The 25,973-nt window shown below is 42.0% G+C and overlaps 2 protein-coding genes across 6 annotated transcripts in view; both read right to left on the minus strand.

The window, feature by feature from the left end:
* The window catches only part of meis1b (Meis homeobox 1 b), a 77,531-nt gene extending 72,525 nt beyond the window's left edge, over window positions 1-5,006 (minus strand). The window contains exons 1-6 of the mRNA XM_058058036.1: window positions 4,297-5,006; window positions 2,984-3,204; window positions 2,064-2,205; window positions 1,852-1,902; window positions 1,591-1,641; window positions 311-457 (exon numbers count right to left, since the gene is read on the minus strand). Of these exons, the coding sequence (XP_057914019.1) occupies window positions 311-457; window positions 1,591-1,641; window positions 1,852-1,902; window positions 2,064-2,205; window positions 2,984-3,204; window positions 4,297-4,308 (624 nt within the window). The 5' untranslated portion in view covers window positions 4,309-5,006. The remainder of the gene's footprint in view (window positions 1-310; window positions 458-1,590; window positions 1,642-1,851; window positions 1,903-2,063; window positions 2,206-2,983; window positions 3,205-4,296) is intronic.
* Window positions 5,007-14,532: 9,526 nt separating this feature from the next.
* The window catches only part of LOC131108007 (uncharacterized), a 122,506-nt gene continuing 111,065 nt past the window's right edge, over window positions 14,533-25,973 (minus strand). For 4 of the 5 annotated variants that reach the window (XR_009120373.1, XR_009120374.1, XR_009120376.1 and 1 more), the window contains 2 exons: window positions 20,073-20,356; window positions 16,103-16,215 (listed from right to left, as the gene is read on the minus strand). Coding sequence is in view for 1 of the 5 variants with exons in the window: in XM_058058589.1 (XP_057914572.1) it covers window positions 16,157-16,215 (59 nt within the window). In the remaining 4 variants the exon portion in view is untranslated. Of the gene's footprint in view, window positions 14,677-16,102; window positions 16,216-20,072; window positions 20,357-25,973 lie in introns of those variants that run through there. The other variant, XM_058058589.1, reaches the window with a different exon arrangement.

The following is a 25,973-nucleotide window of genomic DNA, read 5'->3' on the forward strand; positions in this document are numbered from 1 at the left end:
AAAGGTGCAAGGAGGGGAGATGCGGGGGGAAAAAAAGGGGGGCTGGTAAATTAAAATGGACAGGAAGGAGGTCAAGTTTATAGCATGCCCCCTTCCGCCTCTTCCCCCCTCCCCGCACCAACATTTTTTGGCTAATCTTGCACCTCAGGTTCAAGTCTTAATGGGCCAATAAGAGCGACATTTATTCAGAAAATGTTTCATTCCGATGGAGGAGATGGAGGCTCTTAATGGCATGCAAATAAGCTGGCGGGGTCGGAGGGGTGTGAGGGTGACTGTGCGTGTCTGTGTGTGTGTATGTGTGTGTGTGTACCTGGTCGAGGGCCACGGAGGACCTGGTGATCTCCTCGCTGTCCGACTTGGAGCCCCCCTCGCGGTCATCTATGACCAAGTCGATGGGCATCTTGCCCTTCAAGCAGCTGATGTACCGATGGCAGAAGTTGTCACACAGCTCGTGGACCTGATCGGCGGATGAGAGAGGCGTCATGCATGTGCACAATTTAAAAAAACACTCTCAGGCAGGGGTGTCCAAAGTCTGGCCTGGGGGCCGTGAGTGCTCATTGAAAGTAAAACAGCGCAAAAAGGCGTATATTCTTGTAGAATATATTTCCCGTATTAACATAATACATTATTTTGCCTTTATTTTTATTTTTTTACGCATCAAGTGAAAAATATACTGCAAGTTTGGACCCCCCCTGCAACCCCCAGGACTACTAAATGCAATAAAACATACTCACAATTGTATAATTTCAATTATACAAAATAAATATCAAGGCAAGTTGACTATAAAAAATAACTAATAATATCCCCCAGTTAGCCACAACATTAGGCACACCTCCACTGCATCCAGCGTCCAATATTAAAACTTTATGAATATCACACTCGGTTTTCAGTTCGGTGTTCAGTTTCTAATAGTCTGACCCTCCGGTGTCGCTAAATACATAAAAGGTACAAAAAATATGACAAAAAGCTCTCATCATAATGATATTATGTTCATATATGAAGGCAGGTTTCTTGCACTAATTAGATGGTGCAGGTGTACCTAATAAAGTGACTAAATATACTTTATATATTCTTGATGTGCGTCAAAAGTCAGATGATGTGACTCTGAGCTGTGCATGACTACTATATTACTAATATACCCCACCACCACCACCACTCCCACCGCCGTACCCATAAGCACCCCCACTCAGAATGGAGATATCTGGAAATTGGCAGTGACAAGGGGGTTCACGGGGGCCATGACGCACCAAAGAGCCCCAAGATGACATTAAAATTTCAAATTTTGTGTACTTTTTACAGTTTTTACAGAAAAAAATCAAAACAAAAGTACTGCATGTGTATATACTATATATACTATGTATATGTATATCTATAGTAGTGATTTAGATGCACTGGAGGTGTCAGAACCAGATTCTCATGCAAGGAAGGACACCCCCAGAAGGTCCGGTAGGCAGAGGTGGTTACAAATGGCGTCTTGATTGATTTGAACGCTAATTATAAGCGACTAGCAAAAATATATTTATGCAAATAAAACAAGAGCACCCCACTTTCTGAAGTGAACAAAAAGAAAAACTGTTTTTTTTTTTTTACCTTTTCCAGCTCCAGTAGATGAAACCGTAAAACTTGAATGGCTTGAATCATCTGCAAAGATTTAAGATTGAAGTTATTTAATATACTGACTTGTATTGTTTTCCTAACTGCAAAGATTACAAACACTTTCCAGCAACTACACTATTATTATTATTATTATGTAAAAAAAAAAAAAGCATGCCTAGAAGAGGCAAGCATGACGTCAAACACTCCAAAATAGCACACACACACAAATAGAAGACAAAACATGTCATTACTCACCAGATTATCCAGTTCTGGATTTGATGAAAATAAAGGTTTCTCTGCACGAATCTAAAAAAGGAGGAAGGGAGTCCAAAATATATGCATGCTTTTAGAATGTCATAGGAGGTAATTATGTTAATGAAATAATTACTAAATATTAAAAAAATGACTTTAAACACGTGATAAAGTGCAAAAAGCAGCCTTGTGTTAAAAAAAAAAAGTTTGCTGACCTGTTTTGCAAACACTGCTATGTCTTCGTTGAAGGACTCCGACGAGCAGACGTCTCCTCCAGCCACCCCGGGCTCTCTGGGGGTGCACGTCGCTAATTCACATTTCTCGAAAATCAGTGCAAGCAGGGGGAACAGAGGGTGCCTGCACCAACACACACACACACATATATATATAGATATATATACAAAAAAAAGAACCATGCACACATTACACACAATAGCAAATGTCACCAAGGAGAAGAGCGCCGGGGTCAGGATGACTCTAGGCTGGATTTAGGCAGCCATGCTCCCCCCCCAACCCCCCCTTTCTTGCAATAACTCGCCCGTAGGGAGATGCATGCAAAAAATGCTGCAAAATGCAACACAAAATCTGCATTTTCACTATTTTTTTTTACTTGCATTGGAGTTTATGTACATTTATATGTACACTATACAGATTAAAGATATGAATATATTCAGTGTAAAGTTGTGTCAAAACGGTGCAAACAGGTTGAACCACTCGTGGAAAATACTCTCTTAATACTATGCTTTATGTGTGACTAAAAGGTTATGTAAAACATTTATATAACTGGCCATACAAATTATGTAAAGTCCGAAATGTTCAATGAATAAAGAGCACGTGTCTGGGCATGCTGTATATTTCATTTTGGAAATTAAATTCCAAAAGAAGCCTAATTATTTTGTAATTAATGTGATAACTAAGGTGTCAAAATTAGTCAGACAATTGCATCTTAATAAATACTAATAACAGTAATAAGTGGTTTCAAATCGAGCACCAGTCACTTCCACCGACTCGCCACGCCACCCCTGACCGACATCCCCTTGCTATCCCCGGGCAGAGCAAGAAGAGGACTCCGCTCCTTTCAACACCAGCACCACCCAACTTTTTTGCAACCCTTCCCCGGGGGGGGGGCTCGTACCCGTATATGGCGTCCTTGTCCCTCTTGAGAGCGTCGTTGACCGACGAGCCCATGCTGGGGGGCATGGTGTTGGTGTGGGCCGTGTGCGGGTACTGGTGCGAGTGCAGCTGGGGCCCGTGGTTGAGGTGCACGGCCTGCATGGAGCGGGCTCCGTGCGGGTCTCCGTACATGGTGGTCGGGATGCCCACCCCGTCCATCCCGTAGTGGGGCAAGTCTTCGTACTATAGCAACATGCAAACACACACATACACATGCAACTTATTATACAGCCGTACACACATGGCGAATGTACTGAAAAGTCAAAGCGTTAAAGTAGCATTTTAACGAAAATTAATTCAACTTTTTCAGCATTTGCATAAAGCAAAAATACAAATGCTGCAGCCGGAGTTGTCAACACTTTAAGAAATACAATTTAAATACGATGTAATATTGCTAAATCAAAGCTTTAACCTTTAAGATTTTATTTAAACTTTATTTTGCAGAACTAATTCAAGTTTAAGTAAATATTAGCACCACTAAAAAAGAAAGTCAAATGCTGCTTTCACGTACACTGGTTTTGTGTGTGTGTGTAATTGTACAGCAAGTTTCCACAAATGCAAATGACTTAAAAGTCACCCCCCACTTAAAATTACTACTAAATTGTGAGGGATTATTATTTTTTGCACACTTTCTCTTCAATTTAACTGACTAAAAATAAAAGTCAACAGAGGTGCTGTTTGTGAAAGTGACAAACAAAAGCATTATCACTCAAAGCTCCAACATGTCCAGCCTGAAGGCAATGAGGTGCAAAGCAAAGCCCCCCCAAAACCCTACACCCCACCCCTTCCCTCAACGTGGGGGCCCCACTCGGGTGCCAAAGTTGACGTGACAGATTTTTTTTTTTTTTTGCACAGGATGTGCAAATCAAATGATTTGTCGTCACCTCATTAGTAAATATGGCCTCGTTGGCATCACGCGTAAAAATCTTGCGTTTCATTTTGGAGGTGGAAGGGTTTTTTTGGGGTTGGGGGGTACAAGTGTCTCGCTTTGGCGTGGTGCGTTTGACAAATGCTGAGATTTGCTACCCCCCCCCCTCCTTCCACTAAAAGACTGTCAGAAGTCATCTTAAAAAACAAGACGAGTTAAACAAGAGTGCGCAAAAAAGGGGGCTTTGCTTTTCGGATGGGGTGGGGGTGTAAAAGGGAGCTCCGCTGTGCGTAAAGTGCTGCAAAACACAACAAAATGTGTCCCAGAAAGTGACAGCACAGGAACTTTGTAAGCGTGGAGTGAACTTTTTTAAAGAACTAGGTCGGTTAGTTAGTAGTTGGACGTACCCTTTGCGCCATAAGCCCCCTCGCTGGTTCGTGATTTGAGTCCACTTAAATCCGCTCCAATGCCAGCCTGGAGAGCAAATTAACAACCAAAATCCAAACAAAACGGCAGGATTTTTCAGTAAAAAAAAAACAAAACAAAAACAGTAACCAAAAAAAAATCCTTCTTTGGTTTTGTTTGGCTTTTTCCCTTCCAGCCAGTGAGCGGTGCAGCCTGTGAAGTTGACCCCAGCCAAGGCGATCAATCCTCGGCTCTCCTTCTGAGGGTGCACCGGTGCTCCGATTCCACCAGCACCCAAAAAAATAAAATAAAATTAAAGACACCGGGCGACTCTCATGGCTGGTGTCCGTGTCTCTGGGATCTCAAAGTGTCGGCTGCGAGGAGGGTCCTCCTGTGCGCGGAGCTCCGCTGCTGGAACGTCACCGGCTCAGCGTTCCCAGTCACGGCCCGGAATGAAGCGTCTCTCCTGGCTTTGGTGGCTGCACGCTCCCGCGGCTTGATTTACTTATGCAAAGACTGTCTGGAGGAGCTCAAGAGCAGCAGCGGCAGAAGCTTGGAGGAGGAGGGGAAGGAAGAAGAGGAGGAGGGCTCATCCTGCAGGCTGAGGCTTTTCTTAAAGGAGCCACGATCGATGCCGTGCGTGTGCGTGCGTACGTGCGTGCGTGCACAGTGGACGTGTGTGCTGCTGAGCGCAGATGCACTGTCTGGACCAAACTGCTCAAACCCGGAAGTAGTGGTGGCCGTAACAGGTCGCGTCTTACGCAACGAGATGGGCTGCAGCAAGTGGAGCTGAGGCAGGGGGGTGGGTGGGCGGAACCGGAACCAGAACCACAAGCACGAGAGCAACCAGAACCTGAACCAGAGTCCATCAACACTGAAGTAACGTCAACACACTTCAGAGAAATTGGTCTTTTAACGCACCACAACCTCATGTTGTTGTTGTTGACACTTAGACCGAATTCAGTGTCACAACTGAACGCTGACAGTAAACGCAACACCTAGCTTAAATGTCTTTAAAATGTCTTGTATGATGTGTTTATGCATGCATAGCATTCTTGTAGCATGTAGAGACCGAGCAGTCCAGTTCGTCCGGTTCTGGGGCTTCTTACAAGAAACTTTGTACCCCCCTCCTTTCTCTATAGTGTGTTTGCGTGTCCTTTAAGCCAATAAAAAACATTAATGAGTGTTTGTTTGCTTTACATTCGGAATAAACGCTTTAATTCCGTGCTGTTAAGTCAACTTTATAAAGAAGCATCGTCAAAATAAAGCCTGCTGCTGCCTTTCCCCCCAACACAACACCCCCCTTCTGTAGCAACGAATGGGTCAGTCCAGGCAGGCCACTGCTGGCCAATGATAGCCGGGCTCAGATGGGGTTGTTGGAGGGAGGAGTTCTCATTGGTTGCCTCCACTGATCGATGCATGGATGATTGATTGATCGCTGCGAGGCCACATTGGCGAGGAGGTGCAAAAAGCAAACAGCAGAATGGAACACTTTTTTTTTTTTAATGTAAGGGAAAACACATTCTTTGTCAGCCAAACACATAAAACTATGATCTCATGCACAAATTAACTTTGCAAAACGACGTTAAAATGCATTAATGTTGAATAATGGCGTGTGTAACTAAGTTAAAATGCAAGCATAATTACAGCCAGCCACTTTTTGTATTATGTCTCTATATAAATGCACATTTTTAATAGAAAGTTGCACTATACATTCTTATAATAAGTAGAATGTTCATTCTCATCTGCATGTAAACAGGTGCTAACAATACTGTAGATTTACACAACAAAACACCCCTCCAATAATGGCAGCATCATCATACCATCCACTTGCATAATAAACATTCATATAAAGTATATTAAATGTTCATATTAATAAGGTCTGTGGACTTTTCGAAGTGCTGTGGAGTCTTTCCAGCTCATCAATCAACACCCACCCACCCCACCCCAACCCCCACCCACCCATACTTGAGCCGAATGGGTCAAAACACGACGCGTTAGACTGCACACATTCACCGGACTGTATGAAGGTAAGAAGCCCGGGATGGTGCCACCAGACGCGGGGAGACACGACAGGGGTGTGGCTGTTGGTGCTCCGGAGCTGAGCAAGACGACGTTTCTACATCGGCGAGTATGAATTCACTTTGTGCTTTTTTATATTGCCTTAAATGCATGTTAATGACATTAAATGTGTAGTTTTTTTCAAGTGTAGTGGAATCCACTAGTGGGTCATCCAGGGGTGGGGGTGTGCAAATTAACATAAAAGTGAATCCTATCAGCACCTGGCCACTGTAAACTAACACTAAAGGCATTATTAAGTCATTACTTCACTTAGCGTCTATAAAAGCCAAAGTGGACCTCCACTTTCTCTGCTGTATAGCAGGGGCGTCAAGGAGAGGGGGGGGGGGGTCATTTTTTGATGACTGCAGTAATGCTTAAAGTGTGTACTTATGGTTAAATGTAAGTGGAAAGCAATGTGACAAAATTAATGAAGGTGTATATTTTCATTTAAAATAAAATTACAAGCATTTATTTTGTTAGGTCAAACATTTTTAAACGTGTTGAGATCTGCAACAGGCCCCCACCTCACTTTATCTTAAAACAAACCAAAAAAAGAATACAATATATTATAAAAATGCACAATTTGTACTCTTGTTTCATTTTGAGAAGTCTCATTAAATTAAACGTATAAAACACATCGTAACAGCATTATTATAACATTCCTAAAACGGACGCCTTATTAATAAAGCGTTTTAATAATAAGGTTTGCCCATCAGGTGATTTCAATGCACCCACACTGACCAATATTAGCACAATACCGTGCTAATAAGTTTGTATTATTAAATAAAGACATTTAGGATTTAGTATTTAAATGTTTAATTTTCTTTATTCATGTAGGGTTTGATTCCCCTTGCAGTGTTGGACTTTGGAATGTATGAGTCTCCTTTTGCTTCTCACACACATGAATACTTAATCATGTGCGCCTTCTAGCGGAGATGTTGGGTAATACATCAAGTGTGCAAAGAAGCAGGGGGAGAAACCATCAAGAAGGCAGGAGGTAAAGTTGCTGCAATAAAACTCTAAAAACTTTATTAGGGACATTTGTACAATCTAATGAGATTCAAAAAGGGAGGAAATTAATTTAACAATATGGTCACGATTGTGCTTGTAGTTTGTAGGAGTGTGGACAGATTCATGGACATCATATGGAAACATGGAGACGCCCATGTAGAACCAATCTTATTCAAATTGTGGGTCTAAAAGTGTTTTGGGGTGTGAGAAATTTCAAGTCACTCCTTTGCAGGTTTTGGATGTAATTCAATGTGTGCAGGTATATGATGTAAACATAATGCCAAAATGTTGATTTTTATATACTTGGGTACCAATAAAAAAAAAAGTGTAATGGAGCCTCGTGTGTTTCCTTCTTACTGCAAAAGGTGCTGACTCGACAGTTGCTGAATCTCACCTCAAATATAATCATTTGAATGCTGGACATCTTTCACTCAATTATGTTAACCAACATCAAAGGTCTAGGAATTATTCTCATTAAATTCAATTTTTCCACATTTCTCAGCCCATTCTCAAAATTCCCACTTTTCCTCAAAATTCCACATTTATTCATTCATCCATTTTCTACCGCTTATCCTCACGAAGGTCGCGGGGGGTGCTGGAGCCTATCCCAGCTATCTTCAGGCGAGAGGCGGGGTACACCCTGGACTGGTCGCCAGCCAATCACAGGGCACATATAGACAAACAACCATTCACACTCACATTCATACCTATGGACAATTTGGAGTCGCCAATTAACCTAACATGTTTTTGGAATGTGGGAGGAAACCGGAGTACCCGGAGAAAACCCACGCATGCACGGGGAGTACATGCAAACTCCATACAGAGATGGCCGAGGGTGGAATTGAACACGGGTCTCCTAGCTGTGAGGCCTGTGTGCCCCAAAATATTAATCTCATTCAAAACAACTATTATCGGAACTACAAAAATTCCTATTTTGCCATGAATTCCACATTTCCGGCATCCCTTTTTCTCAACCTTTCTAGCATCAAAATATTCCAGTATTAATAATATAATAATAATAACATTCCAGTTTTTCCTGGAATTCTACATTTCCCAGATCTATTCAAATAAACGGATTGCTTCACATTTCTCAATTCATCCAAACACAAAAACAAAAAATTCCCACTTTTTTTTTCTGAACAACATTTCAGTTCAGCATCAGCATCTTCAGCATCGACACGTAATGACGACACAAAGCGCCTCTTCTAGCTGTGAAAGTTGCACAGGCGTGAGGCGTCTTCAATTAGCCGCTGGAGGTGTCGCGTCAACGTGAGCGCTGGTGGTGATTAGAAGCAGAAGTGCAAAGCAATGAGCGGATGACAGCTGACATCGCTGCATCGCATCCGAATATACGCAGACATCTGGGACTCACATCTGCTTTGTTAAACACTTGTGTGTCATAAACGTAGAACTAGACCTAGACTTAGACTATGGAGGCCTAGAGAGCTAATAGCACAAATCCATTCTCACATTGTGGCAACGACTACCGGGTCAGCATCTCCACTTGTTATCCCCGCCCTGCATCTCCCCCATCATCACATCCGCTGCATCTTCTTGTTCAGGTGTGCTAATAGCATCACACGCTCCCTCATTGAAATAGTTTAAAGTCATCTTTGCCCCAGCCTCCCCAAAAGAGAAGAGAAGATGGGGGTGCACGGGTGAGGGGTGGTCACACCTCCCAGCAAGACTGTGAATTGATCAGCACCTTTCGTGGAGGGAGGTGATGGATAGATGGAGGGATGGAAGTGAGAAAGAGCGAGGAAGGACAAGGAGGAGAGAAAGGGTGAGTGGGGGGGGGGGGGGGGTATTATGAGGGGGAGTGAAGAAAGAGGTGTGAAGACTCATCTTTTCCTCACGGCGGGTGTGAGTGGACCTAAGCCTGGCAGAGATTTTAGTTCATAATGAATGATTTCACTCAGTTAGTACATCTTGCCGTAATAGAAGATCTTTGTTTAGGATCCTTTAAAATAATGATTGTGTCGAACTAAAAAAAAAAAAAATCACCTTATATTAAACTTCTAAAAGATACAATAAAACCTGAATAGGAGCTCTCTATTTTTGGTCAAATTTTTATATATTTTATTAAATTTTTAAAAGCCCCAGGCACCAGCTGGCTCTTCAAATTAAACGTCAGATTTATTATTTCTGGAAGACATTTTGGCTAATATAAAATATAATGGAATTATTCATCAGGTTCTACAGCGGCACTATGTCACCGCTTTTTATGGATGAACTTTTTGCTTGTTTTCTGGTTGCTATACATATACACACACACACACACGGATGTGGCGGCCATTTCATTAGGTACACCCGCACAACCCAATGAGACTAGCATGTCTTTCAAAAAGATGATAATGTCCAGTTGAGTGACACTGCCAGAGAGGTATTATATGTTTGTTAGTTAGCATTGCACCATGCTAAGCTGTTTCTAATATATGACCTTATATCTGTTTACATGGGAGAAATAACTTAAAAGTGGTCTGAAAACCATTTTCGTTGCAATTTAAACAAGAATAATGCACGATGAAAAAGTGTTGAAAGTGATATTTCTGACCCATGATGATGGGACTGTGCAGCTGTACCAAATGCTATATCTATGTCGGCTCTAGTAAATGTATCTCTACTGAGAGGTCAGAGGTCACATGAGCTCATCTTGACCTTCATGACGGTCAGTGTTCCTCACATTGTCGGATAATCCCAATATATAAAAAATACCTCCGAAGCGGGACTCCCTGTCATGACAACAAGCGTCACGGATTGAGTCAATCGTGGCGTGAAGACGTTGAGAACATCCGACTCAAAAGTTACACCAAACTGTCAAAGGATCTGTGTGATGTGTCAAAGACTGAATTCTGTTTGGTTGTTAATTATCGTGAACCATATTTGTTGTTATTGTTGTAGCTACTGTAGCACACCTGCATCCCATAATTACACCTCACGCTCACTTATGACGCTGTCGGCCTTGAGATGACACAAATGCAAACGTGCCATCTGTTGCACTCGTTTTTTGGTGATACCTATTCTATCTATTCTTAATAGGTTGTGGTTTGACTCTTTCTGAATAGCAGGCAATTGTTCAGTGGATGTTTGAGACTCCGCAAATTTGCGGATTTTTGCTCAAAACATTTTTTATATTTTTAAACAGAATCATTCCTTGTTTATAGCCATGTTAGGTTAATTTTCAAACTAGGATTCCTTATTTATAAATGAAATATTTTGATAGTTACGGCATAGAAACACAACCTTTTAAATATGGTTTTTAACATTATCAGAGCCCTCGAGTCAAGAAAAAAAATAGCAGCCCTATAGTCACCTTCACGCTCATAAAACCAATTTAGTAGACTTTCTTTCATTTATTCATTTTCTACCGCTTATCCTAACAAGGGTCGCGGGGGTGCTGGAGCCTACCCCAGCTGTCTTCAGACAAGAGGCGGGGTACAGCCAATCACAGGGCACATATAGACAAACAACCATTCACACTCACATTCATACCTATGGACAATTTGGAGTCGCTAATTAACCTAGCATGTTTTTGGAATGTGGGAGGAAACCGGAGTACCCGGAGAAAACCCACACATGCACGGGGAGAACGTGCAAACTCCACACAGAGATGGCCGAGGGTGGAATTGAACTCGAGTCTCCTAACTGCGTGGCTTGGGCGCTAACCACCCATCCACCGTGCAGCCCGTTTCTTTTTCCATCACTTCCCATTTCCCATCAATGTAACATAATGTAAAACATTACTGACACCTAGTGACCAGTGTGGAATACTACATATTATTTTTTAATGCCTTATATTTGTTTTGTATTTTTAATAAAATACTGCATATATCTCAAGTTGTGTACATGCTATCTCTGCAGTCTCCTCACTAGCCACACCTACTCTGTTGTGATTGGTCAGGAGTAGAGGGTCCTAAATAGTCTGGTGTCCTAACCAAGTGTCCAAATTGGACTAAGCATACGCGAGGTAGCATTGTAGCATTGTGGTGTCTTGATTCGTCTTGCAGGATTCCTTGCATGTCCGACCTCCACGTTTCCGAATTTTCTACACTCACACGACAGACCTAACGAGCGCACTAATTATTCACACACTTCTAAGAATATTTGGGTCAGTTTTACAGCAGAAAAGAGGCCTTAGCGGAGTAATTAAAGGCTTAGAATTAAACGTAAGATGTTTTAAGTATACTTTGATTCCTTCAAGGTTCTTACATGACAAACTCGCAGACAAACAGCAACTTGGCAAGCGAGGGAACAAACGGCTCAATAAGTCCATTAAGAGCGACAGAAGTTTGGCTTCGAACTCTAACTCTCTCTGCCAGCTCTTGTGCCCTCGTTCGGCTTTATGAAAGTCAACCCAATCAGGACCCAGCTGGCGCTCCGACGTTACCGTACACCACTTCCTGGACATCCCTGAAAAAAGTATGTAGAAATGTCCACCATTCAAGTGTGGAATTATTTAGCGAATCACTCATGTTGTCATGTTGTCATGGTTTCAACAACATAAGCTCTGCCGCCTGTAAGCTGGTGGAAAAGCTTCTAAATCCTTCTTTGTTACCGTTGTTGTTGTTGTTGTTGAGGCAATTACAACCTCAGCAGTGCATCACAGCGATTAGCATGGGGGCTAACAGGCTAATAAGGCTAATCATTTACATCCAGATGATATTTGGATCTACTAAATGTTTGTGTTTGTGTCAAATTTGGGACTCGGACAAGAAATACTATGCTAGAAAATACTCAAAACATTAGAAAATCAAGTAAAACTGTATATTTTTTACATTGTAAATTTTGTTTTATACTTGTATGACAGTTAAAAATGTTATATGGACGACATGCTAGCAGCCCCGCCTCCACCCACCATGACAAAGAGTCTGTATGAGTGGAAAGGGCTCATACCGTTCATGCCTTTGTTCTATTGAACACACATGCCAAAGTGCTGAAACCAATGCACAGAGTGATTTATCTTCCTGGCAACCAGTCCAGGGTGTACCCCGCCTCTGGCTTGAAGACAGCTGGGATAGGCTCCAGCATACCTGCAACCCTTGTAAGGATATCTTATTTGATACTTTTGGGTGTAGTCCTGCTAACTGCTACACTGACTCCCCAAAATTCATTCATTCATTCATTTTCTACCGCTTATCCTCACGAGGGAACCTATCCCAGTTGTCTTCGGGTTGGTCACCAGCCAATCACAGGGCACATATAGACAAACAACCATTCACACTCACATTCATAACTATGGACAATTTGGAGTCAACAATTACGTAACCTAGCATGTTTTTGGAATGTGGGCGGAAAATCGGGTCTCCTAGCTGTGAGGCCTGTGTGCTAACCACTCGACCACTGTGCAACCCTCCCCAAGATTAAAGAGGCAATAAGTATAAGAGATGGACAGGTATAGCAAAGTGAGTAACAAATCCACCATCTCCTTACTTGACAACTTTTGGTCAAAGTTTGTCATGTGCACAAATGAGATGACCAAAAGGGGGTGGGGGGGTAAAAAAAAAAAAAAAAGGTCACAAAGAGGAAGAAAGGAGTCAGCACGAGAAAAAGCAAAAAGAGCAAAGAGAAGACCGGAGCAATGGAAGGTTGCTGCTAATTCTTCCATATCTAAGCCTCTTTGCACAAACTCCCTTTGTCTTCCAAGTCCCAGTCATTAGAGCCTAATCCTATCAAGCAGGGGCTAATCTGAGGGCACAGGGTTCAGCCCCCTCAGATCCACGGGCCAGCCCCCTACACACACACACACACAGAATCAGAATCCAACACAGCAGAACCAGCAGACACTCCAAAAGCAAGTTCTTTGCACCTTAACAGATGACCATGCTGAATCACTTTCATGTTTATACCGCATTACACTCCACTTGACCCCCTGTTCACATCACTTTTAATTCCATATTTGTACATACAGTAAGTATATCCATGTATAATCGCCCACTGGATGCAAACATCTACACACTAAATCCTTTCCATGGTTAGTCAACTTTTACAGATGACTTGTTGAATTAGACTCAAATAAGGTTTACTTATTTTTGCACTTGTAAAACGGTTCAAATGGTTCAAACATGGCTACTTAAGTTGGGTACAGTACAACCACATCAATCTAAACGATGATGCAATTTAATAAAGTCTATATGTCCCTGCTAAAAGTATACATGCTAACTTTTAAGCCGTGTAAAGCAGGGGTCTCAAACTCAATTTACTTGGGGGCCACTGGAGCTAGGGTCTAGGTGAGACTGGGCCGCATCAGGTTTTTCAAAAAAAAAACACAAAAAAACAAAACACATTTATTAAAAACAAAAAAATAAAAAAAAAACTTCGCTTTGGTTCCAAATTTCTGATAAAACATTCCACTGTTCTCAAATATCTTCCTTTTTATTTTTCTACACAAAATAAGATGAAAAATAAATAAACAAATCAAGAATAAAGAAAATCAATCAATCAGTAATAAATAAATAAATATAATAATAATAATAAAACGGCAAATAATAAAAACTTAAGAAACCACATATAGTTGGTGGGTAGACAAATATTTTTTTTTCCAGATTAAAATGAACAAAGCATTATTAGAGCCCTGTAGACATGACAAAACACGACTATAGTCACATTTATACTCTTTTTATTTACAACATATTGCGCAACTGCAGGGTCTTGAGACACATGCTAACTCGCAAACTAGAGAGCTAGCGACCTAAACGGTAGTCTTCAAGTTATTTCCTTTAAACTTAAATAGCCAAAAACTTACCACTTCCACACGGATAGGGAGGATAACTATTAACAGTTATTTAACCTTTAACATGAACATTAATCAAACGTAATAATTTTTTCTGGGTACATGATACCATACAGCATCCATATCAAACTTAAGCTTTCATATCAAGGCGGGGGCCTCAAACCAGTGTCCTGCGGGCCACATTTGGCCCGCGGGCCGCGTGTTTGAGACCAATGTCAGTTTGAGACTAGTGTAAAGGCTTACCTTCAGCATCTGTGTGTGTGTGTTTCCACCAGGTAAGGGAAAGGCATCAATTTCCCACCCATTCCAGCAAAGCCACGTCTCCTTCGGCCATCATCATCATTCTCCTCTTTATTTCAGCTCTGACGATGGCCCAGATTAGTTATTGATCAGTCGGGATATAAATTATCCTCAAGTGAAAGGCAACAACACACAGCCTATGGATCCACTATTGACCACCTCCGATTTATCATCCCATTTCCACAGCGCCACCGCCGCCAACGCCCTGCCAGCGGCTGAAGAAATGCTCCAATAATGAGATGGGGGGGCTGTTTTATGACTTGGCCACACTTGGCTTGACCTTTAAGGGAGGGAAGATAACATCAATGGCAGATTCTTTCTTCTTGACATGTGGCTCTTCATTACGAGAAGAAGACATGCTTTGTTTTCTTATCTTTCTTATCGTTTTTTGTTTTTTTTTTTACCACTAATTTATTTTATTCGTGAGGAGACTGTGGGCAACATGACTGTGGAGTCCAAATAACATTAACATTGGTAACATTGGTTTGTGTGTTTATTTCTAGCCATCAAATATTATAATGTACACCCAATGAGACACAAGCAGTGGTTGAAATCGCCCATTTCACACAGGAAACCCAGGTACCACATACAGCACCTGGTATTACCTGATTTGGACTATGGAAATCCACCAATAGAAATGGACGATAATATGGTCAGTTTAAAAAAAAAAGTGTTCCAATTAGTATTCTGGTACCCTTTCATTCAGTTTTAGAAATGTCTCCAAAATATTTTCCCAGTCTACAACTCTCCTCCTTTGAGTTTCACGGACTTTCCCAGTGTCCCGGGTATTGGTCCATCCAATGAGTGATGGGCCTATACTTGTTCATTGTCGACTAATAGTCGAATATACATATCCATGATATAGAATTCATTCATTTTCTACCGCTTATCCTCACAAGGGTCGCAGGCGTGCTGTAGAGGCGGGGTACACCCTGGACTGGTGGCCAGCCAATCACAGGGCACATATAGACAAACAACCATTCACACTCACATTCATACCTATGGACAATTTGGAGTCATTTCATTCATTCATTCATTCATTCATTTTCTACCGCTTTTTCCTCACGAGGGTCGCGGGTGTGCTGGAGCTTATCCCAGCTGTCTTCGGGTGAAAGACGAGGTACACCCTGGACTGGTCACCAGCCAATCACAGGGCACATATAGACAAACAACCATTCACACTCACATTCATACCTATGGACAATTTGGAGTCATTTAGTTCTATTCATTGCCCCCCCCCCAAATTGAACAACTCTGCAGACACTCGAGACGGCCAGCAAGCTGACCAGTTAGCCTTGAATTTATTTCTCCTAAATTTAAGAAGGCAAAACTTTACCACTTCCACATGCAATGGGAGGATAACTTCTTTTTCACTATCAAGTTGATGAAGTGTTAAAATGTAATATCTGAGTAAGATCATTTATTCATTGTATTACTTTCTGAAAATAACATTGCGAGGGAGTAATAATCAAACCACACTAGAGTGTGAACTGTACGTATTTTCTTAAAAAGCGATCCCAGCAAATAAACAAATATCATGTGCGACTTAACAGCGGTATAAAGATGTTGCAGTCTAAATAACACTTTACTGTGTGTGATGTGGAATTCTAACATGTCCATTTTATTCACTAAATACCACACATTAACAAGAGAACCGTTTTGTAAGTCTGTGCAATGTGCTAGCTAGCTAGCTGTTGGCTCATATTCCTCTGTGCCTTCCTCACCTTTGTTTACGTTCTTGACGCCACTTGTAAGCACTTCTAACCAGCCGGCTGGGTGGGTGGTGTGTGCAGACTCCGGTACTGTAAAAACGTTGGCACTGCAAAAAAGCACGAGACGTTAAATTAGACTTGATATGAATAAAATAATAACTACAAAACCATAAATCCGTAATAGGTGCAGAAGTATCGGTCTTCTGTTAAAGACAGGTCATTTTCAATTCTTTAATAATCTAAATGAGGCTGAATTTGTATCAAAATAGGCTAGGACATTCTATGTAAACATTATACTCAGCCGCAGCTATGTGTAAAATCATGATCACATGACATTTTCATAGGATTCAACGGTGATGATTCTAAGACGCTCCTATTTGCAACTGAAAGCTTTTTTTCCCCAACTGGATTGAAGAAACTCCTTACAAACTTTGCACCAAAGCATGATGAATAGCTTTAAAAGTTACTTATTGTGTGTTCGGACCATGTGGCCCACGTGTAAACAGGTTTTGAATTGCTCGTGAAGATGCATTAGTGTGTTGTTTAGTTGTGTAGTTGGTAAAATATGCAGGGCGGAGTGTGACAGGGAGAGTTTAGCAAAGTGTAAAATACTTAAAGGCTGCATGGTCACAGTATAAATCACCATATATTCTTATTGACCTAAGCCCTTGTTAGCAGTAAATATAGGCTTGCTGGTGAGAGGGAGAGTCAACCCCGACAACTGTGTGTGTGTGTGTGTGTGTGTGTGTTGCTTAGGGAGGCTAAGGAGAGGATAAGGAGATCAGCAGAAGAGGAATATCACGCCTCTTAAGCATGTATACACTTGCTAACTTTTACTTTTTCGCCGCGAAATAAATCCTCACTCATCAAAGCATGATGGACTCTCTTCACTGCCTTTTTTTCACCCCCCCCCTACCGAAAAAAAAAAAAATCCCCGAACCCCCACCGTCCAACCTCTTACCTCCCCAGCCTGACAAATCTCCAAGTAACACAAATAGTTTTAACAACTGCAGACTGTTTCTAGCAAAAGTGGTTTTTAATCTGTAATTATTTATTGCATATAGCTCACTTCTTTGGCGATTTGAACTGAGTGAACGCACAGAGGAAGAAGGGGGGGTGAATGGGGGGGGAGAAAAGTAGTTTCATATTTCTGTAAGCCTCAAACTTCTGGCAAACACAAGAAAAGAGAACTTGGCCCTAATCTCACGCTGGCGTTTTTGGGCCGTCTGCGCTCTGGAGGGCCGCGCTGGCCGAGGGCCTGAGCCCGTAAATTGGATATTAAAGAGGGGGGGGGGGGGGGGGGGGCGATATAAAGGAGCCAGTGTGCGCTCCCGTTCCCGGGGAATTATTGCCAGCGATATCCCCCAACCCCCTTTCCACCCGTGTACGCGTCTCGGGCTTCGGAAGCCATGCCACATAGATGCTCATCTCATAAGGAAGGGGCGCCCAGACTGTATCCATCGCTCCTGGGGTGTTATGAAGCCCCCCGAGCCGTACAATAGGATTTGCCAGGGTGTGACAATGCACACAGAGCCGACCTCCCATTTGAATAAAAGCATTCCAAATTGTAAAGTGGCATTCTTCCTTTTTTCTCAGTGAAGGAAGGCGACTCTGTGGCCAGATCTTATAAACACTTTTTCCTTGCCTCGTTTCCCCCCGCGGACCCGGAGTCTGAGAACATCTTTTTATGCACTTCAGCGCTTCTTCTTTAGTAAGGTACATCCAAGAAAAACACTAGAGTCCTTTTCATGTTGGAAAAGTTTCACACAATGACTACAATATTGTTTAAACGACCTGCAAAATCCCTGTAATACACATGCCGCGCCATTAGTTGGCGATGTTGTTATGATCTGCATATAAATGGGCAAAGTTAATGGATACCTAACATAAAAGTTCTTATACAGCACTTTAAAATACCCCTTTCCCTCTGTCTTTTTTAAGTCTTGTTCTTAATTCCCCCCTCCCTGTTCCTCCTGCTGCCATGTCCTTGTGCTCCCACCCCCTCCCTCCCCTGGGTAATCCTAAGAAGGGGCAACAACATCAGAGGGTGTGAAATTAAATACATTACAGCATTGCAGATTAAAGTGTTCCATAGGCAGTTGCTCATCCACATCAAACTTTTTTTTTTTTTTTTTTGCTCTTTAAAGGCTAACATCTGATCCGGGCTTAAAAGCGCCACCAGAGGAAGAGGTCGGGACACTTGTGGGCCTCCCGGAGCCGAGAGGGGAGCGCGGCGGTCAGATGCAGGCAGAGCACTGCACTGGAGAAGTGAACGGAGCTCCGGCGTAGGAAAATAACACGCTACAAAACGGGGTTGGACTGAAAATTTACAGCATTTAGCTGGAAGGGACGAGCGAGTGTTTAAAATAAAGGCCGCATGTGTTCCTTTTCACAAGGCCGATATACAAGGGGTGGCGTAATCTGGGAATAGGGAGGCAGCGCTCCGGCTGGTGCCAGAGCGGTGTGAAAGCAGGTGATGGTGCCTCATAAACATTAACGCTCCATTTCCCACTTAACCACAATTACTCACATCGTCCATCACATCAGCACAATGTGAACCCAACGTGGATGCACTTTCACTACACTTTCACAAATAATACACTAAACAAATCATGTTGCATTTCGCTCTTAAATACATTATCATTATAGAATTTGAATGTTATGTTATGCTGCATTTTTTCACATAGTTTGTTTGTATTGTGGCTGCACGGTGACCGAGTGGTTAGCACACAAGCCTCACAGCTAGGAGACCTGAGTTCAATTCCAGGACATTGCATGTTCTCCCCGTGCATGCGTGTGTTTTCTCCGGGTACTCCGGTTTCCTCCCACATTCCAAAAACATGCTAGGTTAATTGGCGACTCCAAATTGTCCATAGGTATGAATGTGAGTGTGAATGGTTGTTTGTCTATATGTGCCCTGTGATTGGCTGGGTGACCAGTCCAGGGTGTACCCCGCCTCTCGCCCACAAGTCAGCTGGGATAGGCTCCAGCTATGGATGGACTTTCTACAGCCTGTGTGACATCATTGTGGTTGCTAATCGGACAATAAAATACACAGAAATGCAGTACTTGCCTCATCATGAAGCATGATTGAGCTTCTTTGTGACTAATGTCCTTCCATAGAGAGGAAAAGCAAACATTTTTTTTTTTTGGGGGGGGGGGGGGTAGGCTCCAGCTGATATAGGCTCCAGCACCCCCTGCGATCCTTGTGAGGATAAGCGGTAGAAAATGAATGAATGAATAAACGGATGAGTGCATATTGGGCCAAAGAAAAGCCCATTAAATTGTGTTGTGCAATAGTATTAAATAACATTTCTATAGCGCTAATTGCATAATTTTTGCAATTTTTTCTGGGAAAAAAAATAAAAGTATAGTATAGTGTTTACGTTTTACTTTCTCCAAAAGAGTACAAAGGTAGCAGGTACTAGCATATAGTAGCCTCTTCCACACTACCTGTTAAAAAAGGAGTACTAATACAGAATGGAGGGAACAAAGTCAATCTGAAGTGTTCCACCTTTGGAGTTAGTATAAGAGTGGTAACAGGATGTTGGCTAGGAAACCCGGACGTGAAGTTTGACACCCGACACCATCTCTCACCCTGTCATGTTCAATGCAATAGTTGTCCTACAAGTACTGTGTAAACTTACACAGAACCAACATCAAATCTCCTGTTACTGGGTCCCTCTGTGTGAAAACGGCGAGCATCCTACCACTTGCAAGCTTCAAGGATTCATTATGGACAAAGAAAGGTAGCACTTTGCTCCAGGATTAAGACCCTGATATGTAACCTTGTAGGAAGTATTGCTGCAACAGACAAGATAAAAGTCAAAATGGCGTCCTAAGTGCTGAAACATGTCCCTGCCAATATACTCCCCGAGTGCCTTTAAGACTTTAAAACCAACACCGGTGGTTATGTTGCGTCTTCAGCGCAGCTTCAGTTTTCTGTGGTTGGCGTTTGACTCACCAGACAGACGTCTCTCCTGGTGATGAGGTCACATGAGGAGGAGGAGGGATGTCGGCGTACAGCTGGGATCGGTCCTTTTCTCTTCTCTGATTCCTGTCCTCCATTCTAATGAGTCTCCAGGGGCGCTGCCTAACACTTAATCCACTCATCTGTTTTGACTTCCTGCACTGGAGAACCTCAGAAGTCCGGTAAAGGTCGTGTTTAGTGAGCTCTGTTCAATGATATCTATTGATGCAACTGGCATGCGCCGATCCAAGAGTTTGGGTTACAAGACATCAATGGATCTGCGTGGAAAAAAAATATATTGTACAATGACAAGACCTCAACAACAACAAAACTGGGATAACAATTGTCGTCTTTTTCCTGGTCGGACGCGAGCCAACAGCAGCTGCCATCGAGTCAAAACCACTTCAAGTTCCAAGAGACACAACAGAAGCATGTGTGCTGGCCCAGACATAGCAACTTATTAACATCATAACCAAGCGCCGGAGCCTCTCCTAAAGCTGGAAAATGATGTTTTTTTACGATGGAGGTTCTGGCACGGGAAGGCCCGATGAGTCTATTTTTAATCGCTTTCGTCACTTTTGAAAGTGCTGCTTTTTTTTTCTGAAATAACACACTTTAATAAACACTTACTATTTCACTCAAGTACGCTGAGTACTCCCTGAAACAACATTAAGACGTTACCTTTTAAAGAAGAGCTATCAAAGAATCAATAGCTATTACCTCCCTGACAACGTATAGATAATGCACCGATGGACGTTTGCATATGTCCTCATTTTACAACCTCACGTAATACAACAATTATCTCAGCCATCAGAGTATTAAAAGTGAGGGCCTTGAACGTATAGAAATATACAGCACTCTGCATTAACTCAAGATGCACTCAGAACTACAGTATGTACTGCAAGTAGACATGGCCATTGTATTGAAGTTTAAACTGGTGTCAAACTCACCAGTACAGTTATGCCTCAAAATGTCATGGTTTGATTATTGCTCCCTCGATATATCACACTATGATATGTAATATTCTGGCCACTAGGCAGCAGTAATTTATATAGATGAGACATTTAGCCTTATTACATTAGCCAGACAAAGAGGCAGAGTGAAAAAAAAGGTTCTCCTCCCATTATGTGTGGAAGTGGTAAGTTTATGGCTTCTTACATTGTCCTTCTTCCCCACTCTGTTTGAAATCATTTCTTAAGTTTAGAAGAAATAAATTTAAGGCTAGTTGGTTAGCTTGTTAGCTCATTAGCTTGCTAGCTAGCAGCCGACTATAGTCCCTGTAATGTAATAGCAATCTGGTGTAATGACTATAGGGGTGTTATTTCATGTCTACAGAGCTCTAATAATGTTAAACTATCATGATCAGGTTTTCTATGCTCTAATTACAACAATGTTAAACATTCATTAACAGTATAACTAACGATATTGCGGAAATTCTCACTGAGATGTTTTGGTCGGCAAAGTCAATACAAACGGAACAGTGCAAAATTGTGCGCGTTCACAGAAAGGTATTGTGAAAGAAATGCTGTTCTTCAATACAGCTGAAAAGCCAGCATTTCAAGAAATGCTGCAAACCTTTGACAGACAGTATGAACTGCTTGTGAGAAAATACATGTCAGAAATACGGTAGTAATTTCACAACTTTACAGAATGAAATATGACATATTAAAAGAAATTATGCATTATAATATTATTATAATACTATTATTATATAATATTAATAATATTAATATAACATATGACTACAATAATATTATATATAATAATGATAATAATATATTATAATAATATTAATATTATTATAATAATATTTATAAAACTATTATTATATTATATTACATATATTATATTATATTATATTATATTATTATAATATTAATATTATAATCATAATATGATTATTATTTATTGTTAATATAATAATGTATTAGTACCATTTATTATGTAGTACCGTTACTGATGGTGAAGTACATTTTATTACTTTATGTATTTTATTTCCAACCCAACATATGCAATACTGTTATTAAGCGCCACATTTTTTGCTGTCTGTTTTTAAGTACTCTTTGAGTGTGTACTAATATGATAATGAATTTGGATATAGATGTATGCTATGTTATCTTCTTTTAGTCAATAAAAAATATATGCAATGTAACTGGTAATGAAAACTGGTATTTGAGGGGTGCCCCTTTGAGGAAATATGTAGTATTGACTCATAAAAATATTCACATTTGATGCCGGTGTATTGATGACATGTCAGAAGATATAACTATGAATTTTATCACAAATTATTTCCACATTAATGCTGGTTACATTTTGTTAGGTTCAGTGATGGAAACTGAAAAAAGATCAAGGTTGAGGTTACAGAGTCTCATATTGAGAAGAGAGGTTTTGACAGCTCACAAACACGCCACTGCTTTTGTTTGTCGATATCAAAACCATGACAGCCTTGACAAAGCGTCGCTATTTGCCGGATGTTTTCTCTTTGCTATTGACAAAGTTCCCAAATCAGGTGCATTAAATGCAGAAAAGGCCTTGACATAACAATGTCTGTCACATGATGAGATGAGACTAAAAAGACACCAGAAATGAAAGCAATCCGACAAAATCTGCAGCTTATATGCACGCCCAGGACCTAAACGTGGCATTTCGAGTTGCCCCGTCAAGCTAACCTGACAAATGTGGCTAATTACATCTCCGTCACCTCCTCCTCCTTCTCCGATGGAAGCTGGCTGGGCCTTTTGTGCGAACATTCAGCTTTGACGCTCCTGTCAGCGCGCATCCACTGTAACCGAGTAGCTTTAGCCGGCGACGTGTCAATCACGGCGGCGGTGGCGGCGTGCTACAGAAGGAGCCGCCACGTGCTAACAAGCTGGTGCGCCAGGACACTTCGCTGACAACAGCAGCAGAGGAATAAACAGATTAATAAGGAAAGAAAAGGAGGGTTAAATGAGATAAACACAAAGGGGAGAGCAGTCAAAGGATGCCATCAGGCTGTGTCACTTTGGTGAAAATCTAAATGAGTGTGTATAATGTAGGCCCTTCATAGGATTGATCCAGAACATACCCCCCCCCTCAACCCCCCCTCACCCATTCGCTCCCTGCACCGGGCTTTTCTTCCTGCTCAAATTGAAGGATTATCCCAGGAGGAAGTGCTTTGATTGGGCACAATGGCCATCCATCCTCTGTTGATTTGTGGGATTGAAGAGGCAAATCCCTGACAAGAAGCTTGCACACACAAGAGAGGGAAAAGAGACAGCGAAAACCTCAGCATCGGAACGACGGAGGAACGAGGAGCTGCTCTATGTTTCCTAGCGCCAAAATGCACTGGCGCAAGTTTGAGAGAGGTCGTAGGTCAGGTGAGTAGGCGAACAAAGACGTTTCGCAGAAGCTGAGCAAAAAAGGTATCGAGACGCATCATAAACATCAAACAGCTATAAAAAATATTTTTTAAACACATTTACAGATGATTTTTACATTCATTCTAAATTCTACTGCCCACTTGTGTCCTCTTTGGTGACTCTGAGTATGTCTTCAATGAGAACTTCAGGGAAGAATATATGCAAGCAAAGAGACTGATTTTCTTTTCATATGATAGCTTCAGCGCTGCACGGCGGTCGAGTGGTTAGCGCGCAGACCTCATAGCTAGGAGAACAGGGTTCAATTCATCTCTGTGTGGAGTTTGCATGTTCTCCCCGTGCATGCGTGGGTTTTCTCCGGGTACTCCGGTTTCCTCCCACATTCCAAAAACATGCTAGGTTAATTAGCGACTCCAAATTGTCCATAGGCATGAATGTGAGTGTGAATGGTTGTTTGTCTATATGTGCCCTGTGATTGGCTGGCGACCAGTTCAGGGTGTACCTCGCCTCTTGCCTGAAGACAGCTGGGATAGGCTCCAGCACCCCCGCGACCCTCGTGAGGATAAGCGGTAGAAAATGAATGAATGAATGATTGCTTCATAATACACACCTTTGTACTAAAACATACTGTTCTTACATAACATGCTTAAAAATTATATAATACAAATTCTATACAAAACAATCTGTCATAGACTTACCAAAATGCCATTGTACAGTACTTATGTCCAGCGAGTTCTATTGGTCAACTCAAGTAATATAGCTCAATTTTTTTTCCATTGCAACTAAAGTGCTAATACGTGTTCATTCACTGGAACCTATCCCAGCTGTCTTTGACTTTTTTCCCCAGAAAAAATAGCAAAAATTGCACAATTAGCGCAATAGAAATGTGATGTATTAGTACTTATTATTGCACAACACCATTTAATGGGCTTTTCTTTAGCCCAAAGAGCACTCTTCCATTTATTCATTCATTCATTTTCTATCGCTTATCCACACAAGGGTCGCGGAAGGTGCTGGAGCCTATCCCAGCTGTCTTCGGGCGAGAGGTGGGGTACACCCTGGACTGGTGGCCAGCCAATCACAGGGCAAATATAGACAAACAACCATTCACACTCACATTCATACCTATGGACAATTTGGAGTCGCTAAGTAACCTAGCATGTTTTTGGAATATGGGAGGAAACTGGAGTACCCGGAAAAAACCCACGCATGCACGGGGAGAACATGCAAACTCCACACAGAGATGGCCGAGGGTGGAATTGAACTTCACTCTATAAGTGCCTGTCGGGTGTGATGTTCGCCCATTCATCCAGTGTGACATGAAACTTATTTAGGTTGGTCTTGATGTTGTTGTTGTAGTGCCTCTTTTGCCCACTGGGGGCTCGCTGAACCTCCATAACATGTGACGCAATGAAAACAACTCATGGTGTTACCAGTGTCAGGATCTCCATTGCTTTATTTCTCCACCATCATGGACGAGTTGTGGATTTCTATCATTTCCATTGAAGCAGCCTCGGCTTATATCCAAGGGTATTTTTACAGACATCAAGGTGTATCTGAGAGTATTCCAGTGGTCTTCAGTGTTGTCTGGAGACCCCTGTTGGAGGCATTTTTCTTGAGAGGCCTGGAGTTGCCGCTGAGTGACAGGTACCTGCAGGCTATCAAGGTTCAACCTTTGTGTGATCTGCCCCTTTTGAGTCCGTCTTGTCTTCTTTAGATTGAGGATCATGGTGGAATAAAACAGGTCAATGGTCCGACCAGGAGTCTTCTGTGCCAAACATGGCTCTTGTGATGTTACCATTTGCTCATCTTTAGTTCTTAGATGACAAAATCAATGTGATGTGAGTTCTTGGAGACAAGAAACCTTAAAATGTGTTCCTCTAGCTGATCTTCCCACTGCCTTCTCACCCAATGGTGCCCTTCCACATGCGATGATCCCGACCAAACCTGGAGTCTCCAGGGAGAATAATCTTCTCTACCTTGGGAATTTAGGCCATAGCTACGTATATCAAGGTATGCACACAAGGTCTTTTTTACTTTCTCTTTGGAATTCAATGTATTCTGCCTTTGCCCTTCCAGAAGAAGGTATAGACCCCCTTTTTCCCGCTTCATTTTCCCTTCATTGCTAGATTTCAAAGAGAGCAGGCCTATCAATTATACATCTCCTAGCTCTCTAGAGATGACGGTAATTCTCCTCTGGAGTCTGTCACCGGTTACACTGTCCATCAGTGTGTGGTGAGGCTCAGAAGTTAATTGTGTTATGTTTTCGGCCGCATGTGGTGATCTGCCCGGCCAGGATGTGACGGGCAGACTATTTTTAGGGCACCTTTTCTAGCCTCTTCCCCAAAAGGGGTAAGCAGAGCGGATCCAGAATGGGGCAGCACAGTTGTGGGTTTCGATGCCAAAGGGCTCTGCTGCCTTGTGGAGCAGAAACTAGGCCTGCAAAACAGTTTTCTAACATGATAAGGAGCCTATACACTTCCTCAAGATGAGAAGTGCCTTTCTGAAGTGCCTTTCCCCAATAAGGTGCCTAGTGGCG

The sequence above is a fragment of the Doryrhamphus excisus genome, chromosome 20 (assembly GCF_030265055.1).
Source record: "Doryrhamphus excisus isolate RoL2022-K1 chromosome 20, RoL_Dexc_1.0, whole genome shotgun sequence".
Taxonomy (NCBI): domain Eukaryota; kingdom Metazoa; phylum Chordata; class Actinopteri; order Syngnathiformes; family Syngnathidae; genus Doryrhamphus; species Doryrhamphus excisus.